This window comes from Calidris pugnax, unplaced genomic scaffold (assembly GCF_001431845.1).
Source record: "Calidris pugnax isolate Ruff unplaced genomic scaffold, ASM143184v1 scaffold103, whole genome shotgun sequence".
In the NCBI taxonomy this organism is placed as follows: Eukaryota; Metazoa; Chordata; class Aves; order Charadriiformes; family Scolopacidae; genus Calidris; species Calidris pugnax.
Window position 1 is genome coordinate 3,847,812 of NW_015090990.1, and position 16,935 is coordinate 3,864,746.

General features: G+C 42.4%; 1 protein-coding gene across 1 annotated transcript in view; it reads left to right on the top strand.

Annotated features, from left to right (window-relative positions):
* LOC106895045 (unconventional myosin-X-like) overlaps window positions 1–10,814 on the top strand; it is a 98,196-nt gene extending 87,382 nt beyond the window's left edge. Inside the window, exons 36-42 of the mRNA XM_014954129.1 lie at window positions 1,080–1,377; window positions 2,817–3,024; window positions 3,833–3,969; window positions 4,820–4,943; window positions 6,452–6,901; window positions 7,685–7,876; window positions 8,441–10,814. Coding sequence (XP_014809615.1) covers window positions 1,080–1,377; window positions 2,817–3,024; window positions 3,833–3,969; window positions 4,820–4,943; window positions 6,452–6,901; window positions 7,685–7,876; window positions 8,441–8,554 — 1,523 coding nt within the window. The 3' untranslated portion in view covers window positions 8,555–10,814. The remainder of the gene's footprint in view (window positions 1–1,079; window positions 1,378–2,816; window positions 3,025–3,832; window positions 3,970–4,819; window positions 4,944–6,451; window positions 6,902–7,684; window positions 7,877–8,440) is intronic.
* The last annotated feature ends 6,121 nt before the right edge of the window (window positions 10,815–16,935 follow it).

Consider the following 16,935-nt stretch of genomic DNA (forward strand, 5'->3'; position numbering starts at 1 on the left):
ATAAAGATACGGGAGAACTAAAAACCTACCAAAAGATAATCAAAGGCATAGAAAGACTTGCCTACAATTAAGAGACTAAATAGAGCAGGACTATTCAGCCTCAAAAATAAGTTTTTAGGCCTAGAGGACTGTCATGGAGGAAGTGAAAGGGGAATAACTGCTTGCCATCTCTTACCATACAAGGATTAAAATTAAGTGGCAGGTTTAAAGAACAGAAAAAATAAATTCTGAAATACAGAAAAATTACAGAGCAAGTCCTTACACTGTGGAACTTATTGCTATGGGGCTGTGTATTTGTATTGTACAATTAATGCATGGCCACTGGAGAAGCAACGGCTGTAAAGGAGAGTCAGAAGGACCTATAGTCCCAGAGATGCACAAGGTGGAACACAAGTCTGCAGCTGTATAGCAGTATCACGTGCTTCCAAGCAATTCAAAGCAGACATTTAGGTGCTTAAAAGATGTAATCATTGTTGGTGTAGGCATTTCAAATCTATACGATAGGTAAAAGCTGCATCTGTGGTACAGCAATTTGCCAAAATTCTGTGTTGGCTCAGGGGTCAAAGCTAACATTGGCACAACAGAGAATTTTGGAGGTGTGTAAGCCAGGCTTCCATGTCTGCATTGAGGCATCTAAAGCATGAACTGCATTAGTGACCCTCTGCTTTATAGCAGCTCTCAAGTGAGGAGGTGACTTTTGGCCACCCCTTCACCTGTGTCTGCAGATGAGTTGCACAAAGCTGTCTCTTGGCACCTCATCTGCAGACACTGAAGCCTGAACTAGATTTCAATGCTAGTTTGCCTTAAAAACATTACTCTGCTTTTCAGCACATGTATCCGTAAATGGTTTTACAGTGGTGACAAGTTAGGTGTTGGAAAATACTAACGAAAACTGCATTTACACATATAAAGGGGAAGCATTAATGAATTCTTAGTATAAATTTAAGTTGAGGAGATGAGCTAATGCTCAGGTTGCCGTTCTTCTGTGACAGACTAGTGCAGTTGGCTGGTAGCATTGTTGGGTCAGTAGAAACTGAAGGAGATGCTCACCTCTTGTCACCTTTGTGATCGTTCCCCAGTGCAACAAGAGAAGGGTTACAGCAGCTTACAGGATGAAGCAGTGAAGATCTTTAACTCCCTTCAGGAAATCGAGACAGTGTCTGACCCCATACCCATTATCCAAGGCATCCTGCAGACCTGCCATGATTTAAAGCCCCTTCGTGACGAAGTGTATTGTCAGCTCATCAAACAAACTAATCACATGCCGCATCCCAACAGTACTGGGAACCTGCACCACTGGCAGCTGATGTCCTGTATGAGCTGCACTTTTCTCCCCAGTAGAGGGATTCTGCGCTACCTCAAGTTCCACCTTAGAAGGTACACGTCCTTTTCCTCTGCAGCTTGTTTGATTTCTCGCTGCTTGTCTTCTGCTGCCTGTTGTAGTTATCTGTGTCCCTTCCTCCTGTGCAAACATCTTCCTGTGATGTTGCAGCCTCCTACCTCTGTGCGCAATTCTCACTACCCGTTGTTCTCTTATATTCAAACTCCCCCCTTGCCACCCATCTATTGTGTCAAAAGGATGTGGAAAGTAAGGCTACCCAAACAGAATACTGTCAGACTGAGTTAAAGTTGTGTCAAAAAGGATGTGGAAGGTAAGGCTCCCCAAACAGAATACTGTCAGACTGAGTTAAAAGTGGATTTACAGCTGATGAACTACTGCTTACTAATGTCCATGTAAACATTCTCAACCTGGGGGAAAAGTAAGGACCATACTTTAATGTAAATTGAAATATTTAGCACCTTGCAGCTGCCACAAAGCAAACTGTGTACTGTGGAGTAGTAGATATACTGTAAAGCCAGTCTATAATTTTTTCAATATTTGTTGCTTAACTAAGCACATAATGCTTACAATTTGTATTTCTAATCTGCTTTAACTGCCAATTTTTAATTAATTAAATCATTTACATTTCTTTCCAATTTATGTTCAGCATCTAATGCAGCTTTCCAAAGCAGTCTGCATTGGGGCAGATGAGAAAGATCGATAAAATCTATTTGATACCTTCTAAGCTAGGAAAGAGTGAGGTGAAATTTGTGCCAATACACCAAATAGCTACATCCAGGGCCTCATTCTAAGAGATGCTGAGGAATACTCCATGCTGCTGTTTCATGTTTTTATCACTGGAGTTGCAGATAATGTTATACTTAGAACTGCTGGCCTTGGAGGGAAGAGAACCGTGTACAAGCATCCACTTTCCACCTTCTTGATTTCGGAAAAGACTGTAAAAGTGCCTCAAGCACAGCCAGCAATTTAAAAAACAATTAAGAGTAAATGCAGGAAGTTTATATTTGACTTCATATTTCTTAATCTCAATTTTGTAAATTAAGATAGTTAATCCTGCTGTCTTCAGCTGGTACTGCACTCCTGAAAGTTTGAACTACTTATTTCATATGTTGCTTAGAAATGCCACTGAAGTGACTTTGGAATGAGTGGTAAAAGCAGGTTATATGGATTAGGAAATACGCAGGCTCATTCTTCCTGTGGATGTGCTTGATGTCACTATCTTTACGGAACTCCTTACGTGCTTAGTCCAAGTTATATGGTAATGCACATGCTTTCTGGTTCACCGTGTAATGGGTTCTTTTGCTTCTCTTTACAAGTATGGATTAGGAAATAAGCAGGCTCATTCGTCCTGTGGTTGTGCTTGATGTCACTACCTTTACAGAACTCCTTATGTGCTTAGTCCAAGTTATATGGTAATGCAAATGTATTTCTGGTTCACTGTGTAATGGGTTCTTTTGCTTCTCTTTACAATTAGGGTAAAAGACCTCTTTCCAGGCTCAGAAATAGACAGGTATGCGCAATTCATAAGTGATTCCCTGAAGAGAACAAAGACGAGGGAGTTTGTGCCCTCCCAGGAGGAAATACAGGCTCTTCTCACCCGTGAAGAAATGACCACAACAGTGTACTGCCATGGAGGTGGCTCCTGTAAAATAACCATCAATTCCCACACAAGCGCTGGGGAGGTAACGTACTAGTAGCATTAATTGTGTGTGAGCACACCTTTGTGTCTGGATACCGGGTCTGTTGGGGTTTTTTTGCTGTAACCACAAAGTCTGTAGGGAAAACTCAGCTTATTCTGCAGATTCAGAATTATGCAAGGTCTATTCCCAGGTTGTAGAATATCACTTAACAATTGTGTTGCAAAATCTAAATACTTTTGGTGTCCTGTGCATTGGAAAGGTAATAATTCTGAAAACTTGCTAAACACAGTTTTCTGGACAAGTTTAAATTCCCCATTGGAAAGGTAATAATTCTGAAAACACAGTTTTCTGGACAAGTTTAAATTCCAGTTCATAGTGTAATCCTTCTGGAAGGGATATTCTACCAGTAACTTAATCATTAGCAGGTCAGAAGCAAGATTCCAGTTTATAGTAGGCACGTCTGTGAGAACATTGGTGCTAAACAGAGGTAAAAAGAGTAGTAGTGGAATTGTTACTAGAGGAACCAAGAATATCATCATGATATCTAAATCCTGATAACCTAAATCCATTATGTGCCTGTATCTTGTGCAGAGTTCTGATTGCCCCATCTCCAAAAGGGTAGTGGGGATACTGAAAAGGTCCAGAGAAGAACAGCAAGGATGATCAAATATAAGTAATGACTTATCTTGCAGGGAATGACTTCTTAGGGTTAGAATTCTTTAGTCTGAAAATGAGAGAACCACGGGAGAAATGTGATGGAGGTCTGTGAAATGTCCCAAAGAGGTTCTGATTCTTCATGGTGAAAGTGTGTGTGATCTCCTGTATGATCTGTCTCTCTCTGATTTTGCAGGTGGTGGAAAAGCTGATCCGAGGTTTAGCAATGGAGGACAGCCGTAATATGTTTGCGCTCTTTGAACATAATCAGCAGGTGGACCGTGCTGTGGAGAGTCGGGTGATTGTGGCTGATATCTTGGCCAAGTTTGAGAGGTACAAGAACGTTTCATAAAATCTTTAACTCCTACTTGAATGTAACACTGTGTTAAGTGGCAGTACAGTAAGGTGGTTTATCTAAAGCAGCCACAGTGATTCAACCATCCACTCTGGTTTGAACCTCCCTTTGGTCAGGTTCAAGTGCTCCTTCTCACTGTGGAAGACCATGGTCACATGTATTTTGATGACAAAGGAGCATTCTTTATTGGGCTTGTCAGGACAACACCATTGCCTTTATCAAAGAACAGAGTTCAGGGACAGTTTGCTTAAGTCTGATAGTGATCTTGTCGATTTACATCATGATGGCTATGTCAGAAGAGATAACAAAGTTTTGGGCATAGAAGTGCAGCTCTAATTTCTTACTCTGGACTGTGATTTTGTGGCCAGATATACAAAGAAAACAATAAATCGTGAAATAAACTGGCAATGCCATTGTCTATTTTATATCTGTTCTAATGACAAAAATAAAATTGTTCCAAATAGCGGCAAGGCTGATGTTTTTCAGAGTCACAATGTTACATGGAAACAGTATCTTGAAAATGGGGAATACTTTGTGTCCTGCCCCCAACTCTATAACCATTGATCTCATTTTTTGATCAAGGATATCTGATAAGAACTTTTGGGTCCTTCTGAATCAAAATTTCATGTGACTCAGAGAAAAAGATGGAAGTTACCAGAAAGTTTACAGCACTGAGATTGTCCTCGTAAATTAGGTAGTTCTGTGTGCTCTCTGTTTCAGAAGTCCGGGGGTACCTTCATATTATGAGTTGCACTGTGGACATGCCAGTACCTTGGTGCTTCTGGTTACTGTTTTTTTTCCCCTCTCACTCTGTTTCCTATGTTACAGACTTGCTGGCTCTGAAGAAGAAGAGGAGGAAGGACAGTGGCAGCTGTATTTTAAGCTTTATTGCTTCTTGGATATTGAGAATGTTCCCAAAGACGGGGTGGAGTTTGCCTTCATGTTTGAGCAGGTAAGCTCACTCTGGGAGAATGATTTGGTTTCCAGGGTGGCAGAAGCACACAAGAGTTTACAGAAAACTGGCTTATATTCACATTGGAAGTGGGAATGCTGGTTTGAACAGAAGAATTTAATGTGTTGGATTTTTGCCTGGAATCTACCAAAATTCTATAGGGATTAGGAGTATTGGAACAAAAGCAATAAAAAGAAACAAAGGCTTCAAAAACACTGGAAGAACAATGATAATAAAATGCTTTTAAAATTTATCTTTAATTTCAAAAGATATAAAAATTTGAATAATTATTCAAGAAGAATCATTAAAAGAAACTGCTTGCAGAACATAGATGTAAAGAAAATTGGAAAATCTAGCTTAGAAGCACACCTCATCCTTGAGGTGTTACGGAAATTGCCTAAAAAACCCTACCTTGTGGCCAGTTTCTTTTGATTAACAGAGAGGTGCTTCTGCAGAAGAAGGAATAGAGAATGTAGTTGATAATATTTACCTGCTAAGTAATTTATTTTTTTTTAAGTCAGTCTAATCCAAAGCACAATGATGCTGGTTGGACCAGAGATCACACTGGTATGAAATAACCATGCAATTAGGGATGCAAAACTAAATTGACTGGAGTACCCAGCTGTGCAATCCATCCCATCTTTGTTACTTCTAATGAACACTTTGATCTTGCCTCAGAAAAGTCATAGCTGTTGAAAATTAATTAATAGATGGTAAAGGGGGTCAGTGTCATGAAGACTGAAACTCACCAAGTCAAATGGATGGCACATACATCACACAGAGGGTGGGTCCCTGTGAGGGCTTTCTTGAAATGAATATTAAGTACTGTTAATGAATATCTGGGAAACGGTCAGGAACAAGACATCACAGTGTTCTGTGGAAACTCTGTTGTACCGAACTCCCTATTGACAAGGATTTCAGCCTACACAGCTTCCACTAGCAGAGAAGAGGAGTAACAGTAGGAGAGTAGATGTTATCCAGACATTAGATGGATGTAGCAAAAACACCCATAAATGTATTTCACAGAAAAACAGGCAAAGGGAAGCAAGAGGATCTGGGGAGAGATAGGTGAAAGAGAAGGAGGTAAGAGGTGATGGTGTGCAATGAGACTGAGGTTAAGTCTTGAGTTTATTACATCTAATTCTCTGATGTTGAATATAATCTCCACACAGGAGCTGTAGCTGGTACAGCACAAAACAAATTGCTGCAATTCCGGTCTCTCCCATCTGTTCCAGACCTAAAAAGTCCTTATTGTAGGACTCTAAGTCCAGGATAGGGGCCACTTGGAGATCTCTGTCCTGTCCAGGCTTACAGAAAGAGGTGTTCCCCCCCCATTGACCACTTACAGGCTTTGACTTTTTTGTTAAAATGTCTGCTCTGACCTCCTGAGTTATGTCTTTCCTGCTGGGATGGGCAGATGCCCTAGGAATCTGTACGTGGAGCCAGCTGTGAATAAAGTGTGCTTCTGCTTTCTAATGACTTTGGGGGACTTTTTGTTTGTTTTTTAGGCACATGAAAGTCTCATAGACGGTCATTTTCCTGCACCAGAGGACACTCTGCAGCGCCTAGCAGCTCTACGGCTGCAGTATCTTCATGGAGATTATTCTAAAATAAGTTGGACCCTTGATGGAATCTACCCAGTTAACAGACTGAAATCCAAAATACTGCACTCAACAAAGAGCAGTGGCACTGCCAGCCATACGCTGGAGAGGAGACGGACCAGCTTCCTTGAAGGAACGTTGAAACGAAGCTTCAAGACGGGCTCTGTGAAGAAGCAGAAGGTAGAAGAGGAGCAGATGATGGAGATGTGGGTAAAGGAAGAGCTTTCGGCTGCTCGGGCAAGCATAGCACAGAAATGGACCAAGCTGCAGGGACTCTCTCAGCATCAGGCCATGGTGAAATACATGTCCATTGTAAAGGAGTGGCCGGGTTACGGGTCAACCCTCTTTGATGTTGAGGTGAGTGATGTATAAACTCTTGTAACTACTGCCAGTCTGGAGAACAGGTACAGCTATGTGTATTACATTGCTTGGCAGCAGAAGGGAGTTTTGGGAAGAGGCTGCATTTTGCCATAGTAAGCTTAGGGTAAGCCTGCAGTACCACATACCCAAAGAGGTGTGACACAGCGCAGAGCAAGCAAGTTGGTGCCTCCTGGTAAATAAAGAGAGACAACAAATTCCCACTTCATTAGAAGAGCAGTAGAATTTGGGAAACTTTTCTGAGCTTTAGAAGGTAAAAGGGGAAGTGAAACGGGGAAGTAAACGAAGCTCTCTTGTCCTTTCTGGCAAAAAGTGCAGTGCTGTTCTGCAGCAGTACCACAGAACCTGCTCAGACTGGGTCATGTAGACCACTGTGCTGAGCCTGCTAGAGCAGGAATCCAGAGTTGTCAGTTTTGTTGCTGCCTCAGTGGATTACCTTGGGAAGTTGCTTGCACTCACTATATTATCTGTAAAAAAATAAGTGGAATATTGACTTCCTAAATCACTTTAAAATCTGATGAGAGATGTTAGATATTACAATTATTTTTTACTCAACTTGTATTTAAATCACAGCCACGTCACTTTGGAGTCTTTGCAGCAGGAGCGCCTCCAAGTTTCCTTCTGCAAACATCCTATTTTTTCTATTAGGGTGAAGATTTGAAATTGCCTACAGGAACCAGAAATGGAGGGCTTTTCCTTGAATCAAAGAGAATTTGATCCTCTACTGCATTTACACAAAATTCCCTGTTTCTCTTTCTGCAGTGCAAGGAGGGTGGATTTCCAAATGATCTTTGGCTTGGAGTCAGCACAGAGAATGTGTCTGTCTACAAACGAGGGGATCCTAAGCCACTAGAAACTTTCCAGTATGAGCACATTGTTTTCTTCGGAGCGCCACAGCCTAACACCTTCAAAATTACAGTGGATGAGAGAGAAATGTTCTTTGAAACATCCCAGGTATATCAAAGCGTAAGACTTGTTGCATGTGGTTTTACTAGCACTTCAGTAAAGCTCTAGTTTCTGTGGACTAGACAAACTCATGTGCATGAACTCTTGGCTGGGCAGCCAAGAAAAAGATGAAGGGAGCTTACACCTAAAGCATCTCAGTACCTCTGCTAGAATACAGGGATAAACAGAAGAAAATGATGCTGGTTAGAAAGTGAAGGAGGTTGAATGGTCTTCCAATGTACTGGGGATTTCAAATTCTGGGCGCTCACGAGCATGCTCAGTTTTTTCATTCCCTGCCAGTATATGAATGGAGAGTTCAGAAACTCATAAAAATAAGGAAGTTCAATGCATTAAAGTTGCTTTTCTTGGGGCTACAAGTCTTTTAAGTGTCACTACTCAGAGTGTAAACTTGTCAGGCATTTCTTTCCTTACTGTCATGTCCACATTGAGTATTACACACAAAATTTATAGTGCCATGACTTTGGACAAGGGGAATGATTTTCTGCAAAATGTCTGGTCTGTCTCTGTGGAATTAAGTTTTTAACATGCTGTGTTTCTGTGTTCTCTCTCTAGGTGGGCGAGATAATAAAGATCATGAAAGCATACATCAACATGATTGTGAAGAAACGTTGCAGCGTCAAATCAGCCACCAGTGTGGACAGTCATGCCAGCATCTGGACTAGGTGATAGGAATGAACTGCCACCAGAGAGAGGCAGTTGTTCAATGATTGGTGTTTGCAACTTGCCAGCACAAGTGTAGCAAAGATGTTTTTTAAGAACTCCACTTGACTGACTACCATATTTAAAAATGCAGGTGACATCTACAGTACCATAGGATTCACACCTCTGCCCAAAGACATTAAACAGTAAGAACTGTTGTTAGACATTAATGACCCAAAACTTGTTTTCCCTTTGCTTGTTTGATGAACAGTGTACCTTAAGGAAGCAAAGTCAGAAGCATCCTCCTCCTCCTGCCTGTCTTCCCTGCTGCTTTCACCATTACCTGTCACACTGGCAGAAAAATTGACAAGAAACATTTCGGCACTACAGGAGGCAGACTTAAGCTTCTTTATGAAATTCCAACACGCAGACGCAGACATCCGGGACCATGGGATTGCAGCATGGTCTGCTAAAAGAATATTTGTTTCTTATTTATTTTGCAAGCAACTCTAAAACATAAGTCACCGTGGGTTTTTCTCCAGGATATACTAATGATCTGATCTGGTCTTAAAAGAAAATGCCTTTGTGTCACTGAAGCCAGGTGGTCCAACTAAGAGGTCAAACCCTACAATGAGAGAGCATTAAAAAAACAAATAATAACACCTGAAGTGATTCTTGACCTTCCAACAGAATTTCACAGGTACACAACTGTAAAAAGTGGCACTTTAAGTTAAAATTCTAAATACTCCCAACATAGGAGAAAAATCTTTGGGAGCAGCACCACTGAAACAGATCATCAGGTGCCGTTCTGGGAACAGGCCAAGCAGCTCCTGTTGCCTAAAACTCAATTACTGCGTTTCCCCTGTACAGCCCAGGAGGTGACAGCGATGTAGTTGTGATTTCAGAAGAACTGGTCTTCACAAACTCCAGGGTTTAGATTGAGGTCAGGGGGTTTTACGGTGAGCAGCCTGCCTGCTTAAGAAGAAGGATCTTAAGATCCTTCTTTCTCTGTACAGGATTTTAGGAGGACTGGGACCCCTTAACTTTAGTTTTAAGTGAACTGTTTCTTACGGAGTGAATAGGTGCCTAGATAAATGGTTATAGGCAAGAATTTCACTTCCTCTGTACTACTGTAAGCAGATGCCAAACCCTTCATCCTCCTCCAAATTCTAATTGGAACCGCTCCCATCACTGAATCCCCAAATCCCCTTCCAGTCTCCTCTAGCTCCCTAGTCATCAGTAAAACTTGAAAACAATGCTGTTTTGCCAAAATAACTGCTTCTTGGAGGTTCTTATAGCTACGCAACTTGAAGAAGCAGAATTATTTTTTTTCTCAGTGAAAGATGACAGACATCTTCAGTTTCTTGAATTCAGAAACTTGATTTCATTGTTTAAAACAATATTCAGTATCAGTCACATCATAAATTGGTTGCATTAACAAGCAAGAAACCCAGTGGCTAGCCATTTTCTCTGACCCTTGTCTAATCTTGGGACCCCAGAATGCAAAGGCTGGTTCAGTTTCTTAACGAAACTGAAGAGCTGTATCTAATGTGGGCCTTGTTGCATGTTTGTTTAAAACCAGATGTCTCCACTTCCGAAGAAGTGGCAGCTAAGGCTCGTCAGCTGAAACAGAATTTTCACAGAAAAGAAAACTAGGAGTCAGTATGCAACAGCTTCCGTTCCAATTAATCACCAAATTGTGCCATGTCACTAACTGTGTCGCAGAACACTGTAGTTTTGAGGTTGACAGTACAAGAAAAAACACTGTACACAATCTGTGCTTTCCTCTCATTTCCACTACACTGCAGCATGTGCAAACACTCTCCACCTGCCACACAACCAGCCGAAGAGGGTGGCCACAACTGTGTATCATTTGCTCAACTGGAGTTTTGCCTTAAATAGCTTTACTGAAGGATCCTACAAACTTCCCCTTTTTTTGTCACAAAGAATAAAAAGACGAGCAGGTCACAAGAGAGAGAGAACAGGAACGCAGAGGCAGCCTGAGAAGTAACACTTTGTGTCAGTCCATACACTGACTACATCTCTGTACGTATCAGAATAGCCTTGATTATCCCTGTCCTAACTCTGCACTATCTCTGTGTTCTGGCTCTTGGGTTGCTGCAGGCAGCTTGAACCCACTTGGGAATGTAACTCCCGTTACTATTTGTTGTAATTTTGCTCATTTCTATTACAGAATTCCTTCTGCTGTCTTTTTTTAATTTGTAACTGGCTTTACAAGATGAAAGTTTAATAAATTATTGGATTGCACAGGCTGTATTCACTCACAGACATTGTGTGCTCATGTGGAGGTGTTTACTCAGAGATCTAATGCTCACAACTTTTAAATGAAAAGTAGACATCAGCAGGAGGAGGAGACAACAGACCTTCCTCTCAGAGTCAAATTTTTGCCTCTGTGGCAAGTTACAAAAATGAGTTTGCAGTTAAAATGAGGAAGGTTTGTTTCCAGCTCCTGCTGCTAACCCTGGGGGCTGGGTCACACCTTTGGTGAGTGGGAGATGTCCCCAGTGATGCGAGCTCAAGGGACTGGTTCTGAGGCAGTTACTGTGGTGAAAGCAGCACAATGAATGAATCAACCCCAAGGTCCCACTCTGCAGGATCAGCTCCATCCCTTCTCCTCGGCACCGCCCAAGTCAGTAATAACAGAAAATCACTTCCACCTCACATAAGCTGCCGGTTGCACTTCTCTTACAGTAGCACGACCCAGGTGTGGTGCTCACCCAAGAACACGTGTCACCAAAGGCACAGTGTTTTCTAGGCATATTACCAATTAGGCCAGAAAGAAATACGACTTTTCACATCCAATTCAGCCTCACCAACTACAAGCCTGTTTCTACAGTTGGCCCTTGGAAACAATAATCTAACAAAGGGCCACTCCTCTAAGAACATTCTTAACAGTAAAACATCTAGCACCATTTCTAAATAGAAGCCCACCTTACAGGCGCTGCTGGGCTTGGGGCAGCTGAGCTGTTGGGAACACAGAGAGACTGTCCTCAAGCAGACAAAAAGTTCCATCAACCCAAGCAGTGATCCATAATCCCCATTAATGCGCTCTCATATATCCCCTGGTCAGATGCTCTGAGAGCTGTGGGACCCTGGAGATGGGCCTATGCAATTTCACCTCCAACTGTTCACAGATTTTTTAGTTTCTTCACCCTTATCACCTTGCAGAGTCTTGCCAGGTCTCTATTTGAGGCTGGAATTGCCCCCGCTGACTTCAGAGGTTGCTTTTCTTTCCTCAGCTGTTAGGTTCCTTTCTGTACATTTCCAAGCCCACACCATCTCTGCCTCCTTTCTGCTCAAATCGGGGGGGGACTTGTTTGGGTGGAGGGGGTGTCAAAATCAAATGCCCTGTCAGCGTGATGTGCAGTCCCTTCTGGCCTCCACCCCAGCAGTATTTACACCTCCAAAAGTTAATTCAAGTTTGTATGTTCTAATGTTTGTTTTATATGAAACAGTTTCGTGCCAACAGGTGCTAGAGTTAAGCTTTGGAACAGGGTACAATTTGTAATCAGCACCTACACTGTAAACATAAACTATTTCACACATAAAATCACAGCCCCTGGTAAGTTATATCACAAGCACCTGTACCTAATTATTAAACCAGTTTGACTGTAAACATCAACTGTTTATTTGCACCTTGCTCCAAAACACACAGCCTTTCCACATGTGGGCAGTACCTTTATCATTACGCTGTGCATCGACTTAAAGACGACGTGCGCCCCTGGGACGTTCAAGCAAATCCCTCATACCTGAATCCCAGCCCCTGCTCTACAACATGAACCTGCAGATCGCAGATTTGCCAAGCACTTGCCACGTTTTATACCAGAGATTCCTAATGCTACAGTTGGCTGGATGCTCCAGCCCCAAGCCACTGCCAAGAGAAGCGGTTGCTGAGAACTACAAGTAAAATTCGTCTTATTCATATTCAGGTGGCTCAAGATTACCACCCATCCCAAACACAGGTCCTCCTTATTAAACCAAGCACCAGTAAACCCCATGCTTTATCAAAAAGCTTTATCAAAAAAAGTGACAGCCCATCAGTATAAACTCACCGTTCCCGTGACGGGTCAGGCCCTGGGTGCAGTTTCTGCCACGGAGCAGACATGTTCACAGAAGCAACTCATCCATCCAGCTTCCTTCTCCTGCTGCAGCACCAAGCTGAATACGCGAGGGGAACCTCACCTGTCCCCAGTTTTGCCTCGTCAGGGTGTGCCTGTGGGCACAGCAGTATTTAAACCAGGAGCCTTCTCCTCCAGCTCCTTTGGGATGGCTGCAGTTTGGCTGGTTGTCCTCTCTGGGTTGCAGCGGTGCAGAGGGAGGCTGGTGCTCAAGAGCCTAGAAGCGGAGCTGGTCCTGCCAGGTGAGACCGGTGTGGGGGCATGAGGGGGCTGAGTCTGTGCAGAACAAGAAGCAGAAGGTTGCAGAAGGAAGGGTGGCGACTGGGAGTCTCCCATGGCTGGAACAGGGGACCCTTGCCCACAACAACCTTCTCTGTGTTGTGTTGCGAGTGCTTGGGCTGGGGTAGAGAGAGCTGCTTGCCCCATGGCTCCTATAGGTTTACTGCTGGCAGAGGAGGGAAAAGACTCACCCCTGCCAAGGCTGAGGTGTCCTGGTGTCACGGGTCATTCTGGATGTCCAGGCTGGCTGTTCTGGCTCTTTTGCGTCATGGTAGGGCTGTTGGCAGAGCTCATCCCACGCCTTCTAGGCTCCTGGCTGCTGCTCTTCGGGAAGTGGTGCTTTCTGGTCTCCTTTCCCAGCAGTCTGCCTGCTTGGCTGTTGTGTCCGTGGTGGCACGTGCATCATTTGGGTGGCTTCGGTGCTGCGGAGCTGGTATGAGACAGAGCAGGCACAAAGCAGAATGGTGGCTGCAGGAGACAACACAAAATGGAAATGTCAGGAATCCAGCCCTTGTCCTCAAAGCAGCTCACAATCCATGCCTTGGGTGAAAGTGCCCTCACATTAGACCCAGACATGTATAATTCATAGTCTCACTTGACACAAGATGCTCTTTAAATACCCAGATCTTGTTTATGAAAATAAAGTCATTTCAATGAAACAGAAAGCGGTTGGGTTGCTAATGGGGATGACATTCAATCATGCATATTTGTGAAGTCACCTCAACCAACTACTTTGTAAGCTTGATTTGAATATGCATACAAGGCTTGCTAGTTTTCACTGAGTATAAGCACATTTTTGTATAATTATCTGTTCTGTATCATCCGTTAAAGAGGAACTGTGACACATGACATTTGAAAAGAGAAGTTTAATAGAAAGCAGGAGCAGAAGGCTCACTATCCATATGAGTGTCCCCAGACACAACGTGCAGAGGAAGATCTTTGTTCTCATTTGTTCTAACAAAAAATGTGCACATAAGGGGCCAGCGTAATGAAGCCAGCACATCCTGCAGTAATTATTTTGTATTATTTGTATTACTGAAATTCCACTTTCTTAAAAGCCACCTTGGAGTAAATTATTCTATTTAGGCTGAAAAGGAGCAAAGCTAACAAACAACCGTTGTTCTGTTTATAATTATAGTCCCTTCTGCATTCAGGAAAAAAAATCCAGAAGGACTTATGGTCTGTGCTGCATTACTGTGTAATCACAATAAAAACCTCATCTGGCACCCTCCTCTACGCCCTCAAATCTCTTAAAAACCTTAGCTACTACTGGCAGATAATACGATAGTACACAGGAGTTTTCAATGTGAAAATACCATAAAGGAATAAAACCCAGATAACAGCACTTTATAGTGGCATTTATTCTATGCACCATTTGCAAGTTAATTTGCTACCAACAGAAAATTACCTTTTCCAGTGCTTTGTCAACTTTCATCTTAAAACTCTTCAGAACTAAATGGGAAAGGTCCATCAGAGTGACAATTGCATTCTTCTCTCCAGTAGCTAATTTCCTGTTTTTCCTAATTTTAGTTCTTTAATATTGCTCATAGTTCTTGCTTCAAAACTGTGCAAAGTCTGTTTAATTTGGTTGATAAGAACTGTGTGTGCTTCTTGACAACAGCTTGAATTCAACTAACTTTTCTGAAGCTGGGTTGTGCACCCTCCGTGCTCCACACACCCAGCAGCAGCGGGTGCACAACGGGGACAAATGGTGATTCCAACTTCCAGCAACAGAAATGGTAACGTTTGGTCTTTGTTTATTTGCAGCCACACCGAAAAAAATACCACTGCTGGGCCATGCAATTTACTCCCTCCTTTCAAAAATGTTTAGATGCATAACATATGCCCAGAGCAATGAGCAGATGGTGCGCTTGGTTTAAAGAAAAAGGGAAGAAAAAAAAAATGATAAGAAATAGAACCAATGCATCAGGCCCAAACGATGCTCACTCATAAACACTTGTGGTTCATTTCTCTGTCAGTTAAGTCACTGAAGCAGAAGCAGTGTTAAGAGAAAAATGGTGGCTAAGAGAAAAATGGTGTCATGTCAGATGTGGAGAAACCTTTCCACAACACAGAGCCTCCAGAGACTGGGCACAATTCGGGAAGGGGAACTGAAGCTCAGGCTGCTCCAATCCCCACGGGAGAAGCTCCTTCCCCGCAAGGGAGGCCAATGAGACAGTCCCACACCAAGTTGTAAGAATGCAAAATACCTTTGTGCATTTACCTGAAGTTGGATGGTTTTTGCCCAGCGCTACCGCAGTCCAGCAGCCAGTCCGTGCTGCCAGGTGAAGGAGCGTTAGGGTGCCTTCCCAACTCCATTCTCTGGGACTGGGGAAAGGCGCTTTATTTCTGTGCTTCTTGTTTCCCTTGTTTCCCTGCCCATCATCTTCAGTTTTTAATTAAGGTTTTTGAAAGAGAGAACCTCATCCATGGTCTCGCATGATAGGATGTTTCTCCCAGCAGCCATTACTGCAGATAAAAATAACTGCCCTTGGACCAGCAGCCGCAGATTTCGGAGGTCTGGAATTCAGATGATACTTAAACAGAATACATCTCATGCTTTAATTGCAAATGTCACATGGCTGAAAGAAATTTAACTTTGACCATATTCTATGAGGAGCTATGCTGGGAGCCCTTATAAATTGCTTTGGAGCTACAATGGGCCACAAGGTGCTAATGAAATGCACCTTGAACAGGAGGAAAAAAACCAAAAAGGCAGAGAGTAATGTCCTTTTTGTGTGCAAACCCAGAAGGAGCCTGATAAGAGCCAGGTCTAACCATGTGCCAGGATAAATTATATTTTTAACTGCAAAAAGAAAGTTTCTGACATTCTTTTCAAACACATCAAAGACTTTTATTACCATTTAGTTTTCTTATCATGGTAACACTACTTACCTGCTCTAATTGTGATCACAGCCCCTGTGCCATGTGCCTTTTTTCACCCAGTGATTAATGAGCTGTACCCTCACTGCGATAACTGCTCCCACGGAAATAAAACCAGTGTAAGCAGTTTAGTGTTTTATTTAACTTTATTCTTTCAGTAACAATACTGCTAAATGATCTGCCTATGTATTTCAAATAAAGTGGGTTACTCACCTGCACCCAGGCAGTTGTGCTTACTCAAATAAGAATTACCAGTGATTAGACAACTCAGGTATGATGAAACAAACATGTGAAATGGGGCCTTAAAAATTATTTACATCATTCATAAGATTAAAATATATGATTTTTTTTTATAAAAAAGTATATACTCATGTGCTTTGGAGAATTAGGATTATAGTACTCATTTCCTTTTTCCATTTCAGATTCACACCTAAAAATGCTCAAAGTATAAACATCTATAAAACCAGAACCAGTAAATCTTAAAACATAAGAATTTGTAAATAATTTTCCCCACTTACTATGGCTGTTAGAAAAAGACAATAAACAACACTTTTTTTTTTTTTAGTCCATTACATTAGGAGTCATTTGGCGAAGCACTCGGGCGTCTGAGCTCACCCCGAAGAGGAGAGGAACCAGGCTTTGGTACGTTCCAAACACTTCTCACACCAGGGGAAGATTAAGGTGGGCAAGGGTGATTTTCATTACGTAGTAACTAGCATCATAACTACTTTTTCTACAAGTTACCTTAGGAAAGAAGATAGAAAACGTCCACAATTGTGCCCAAAGTACCAAATAATAAACAACGAAAGTGCTTACTTCTTTGATCAGCAAACTAACAGGACGGTTCCTTTGCGGTGCCCCTTCAGGCTGCTGCTTTAACGAGCCCTAAAGCAGTCTCTGCAAGTTCTCTATTTCTCAATACAAATGATAAACACTTGCTTATCAAAATAGTGCAAACAGAAACGAAGAAAAGTGCTGTCAACGTTAAGTAAACTGCAGGGGGAAGGAAGGCGGTTGAGCGGGGGGACGCCGCAGGGCTGCCCCAGAGATCAGTAGTACTTTCCTCCGCGGGTCAGACCGAGCACATTCCTATTGCTCACACCATCA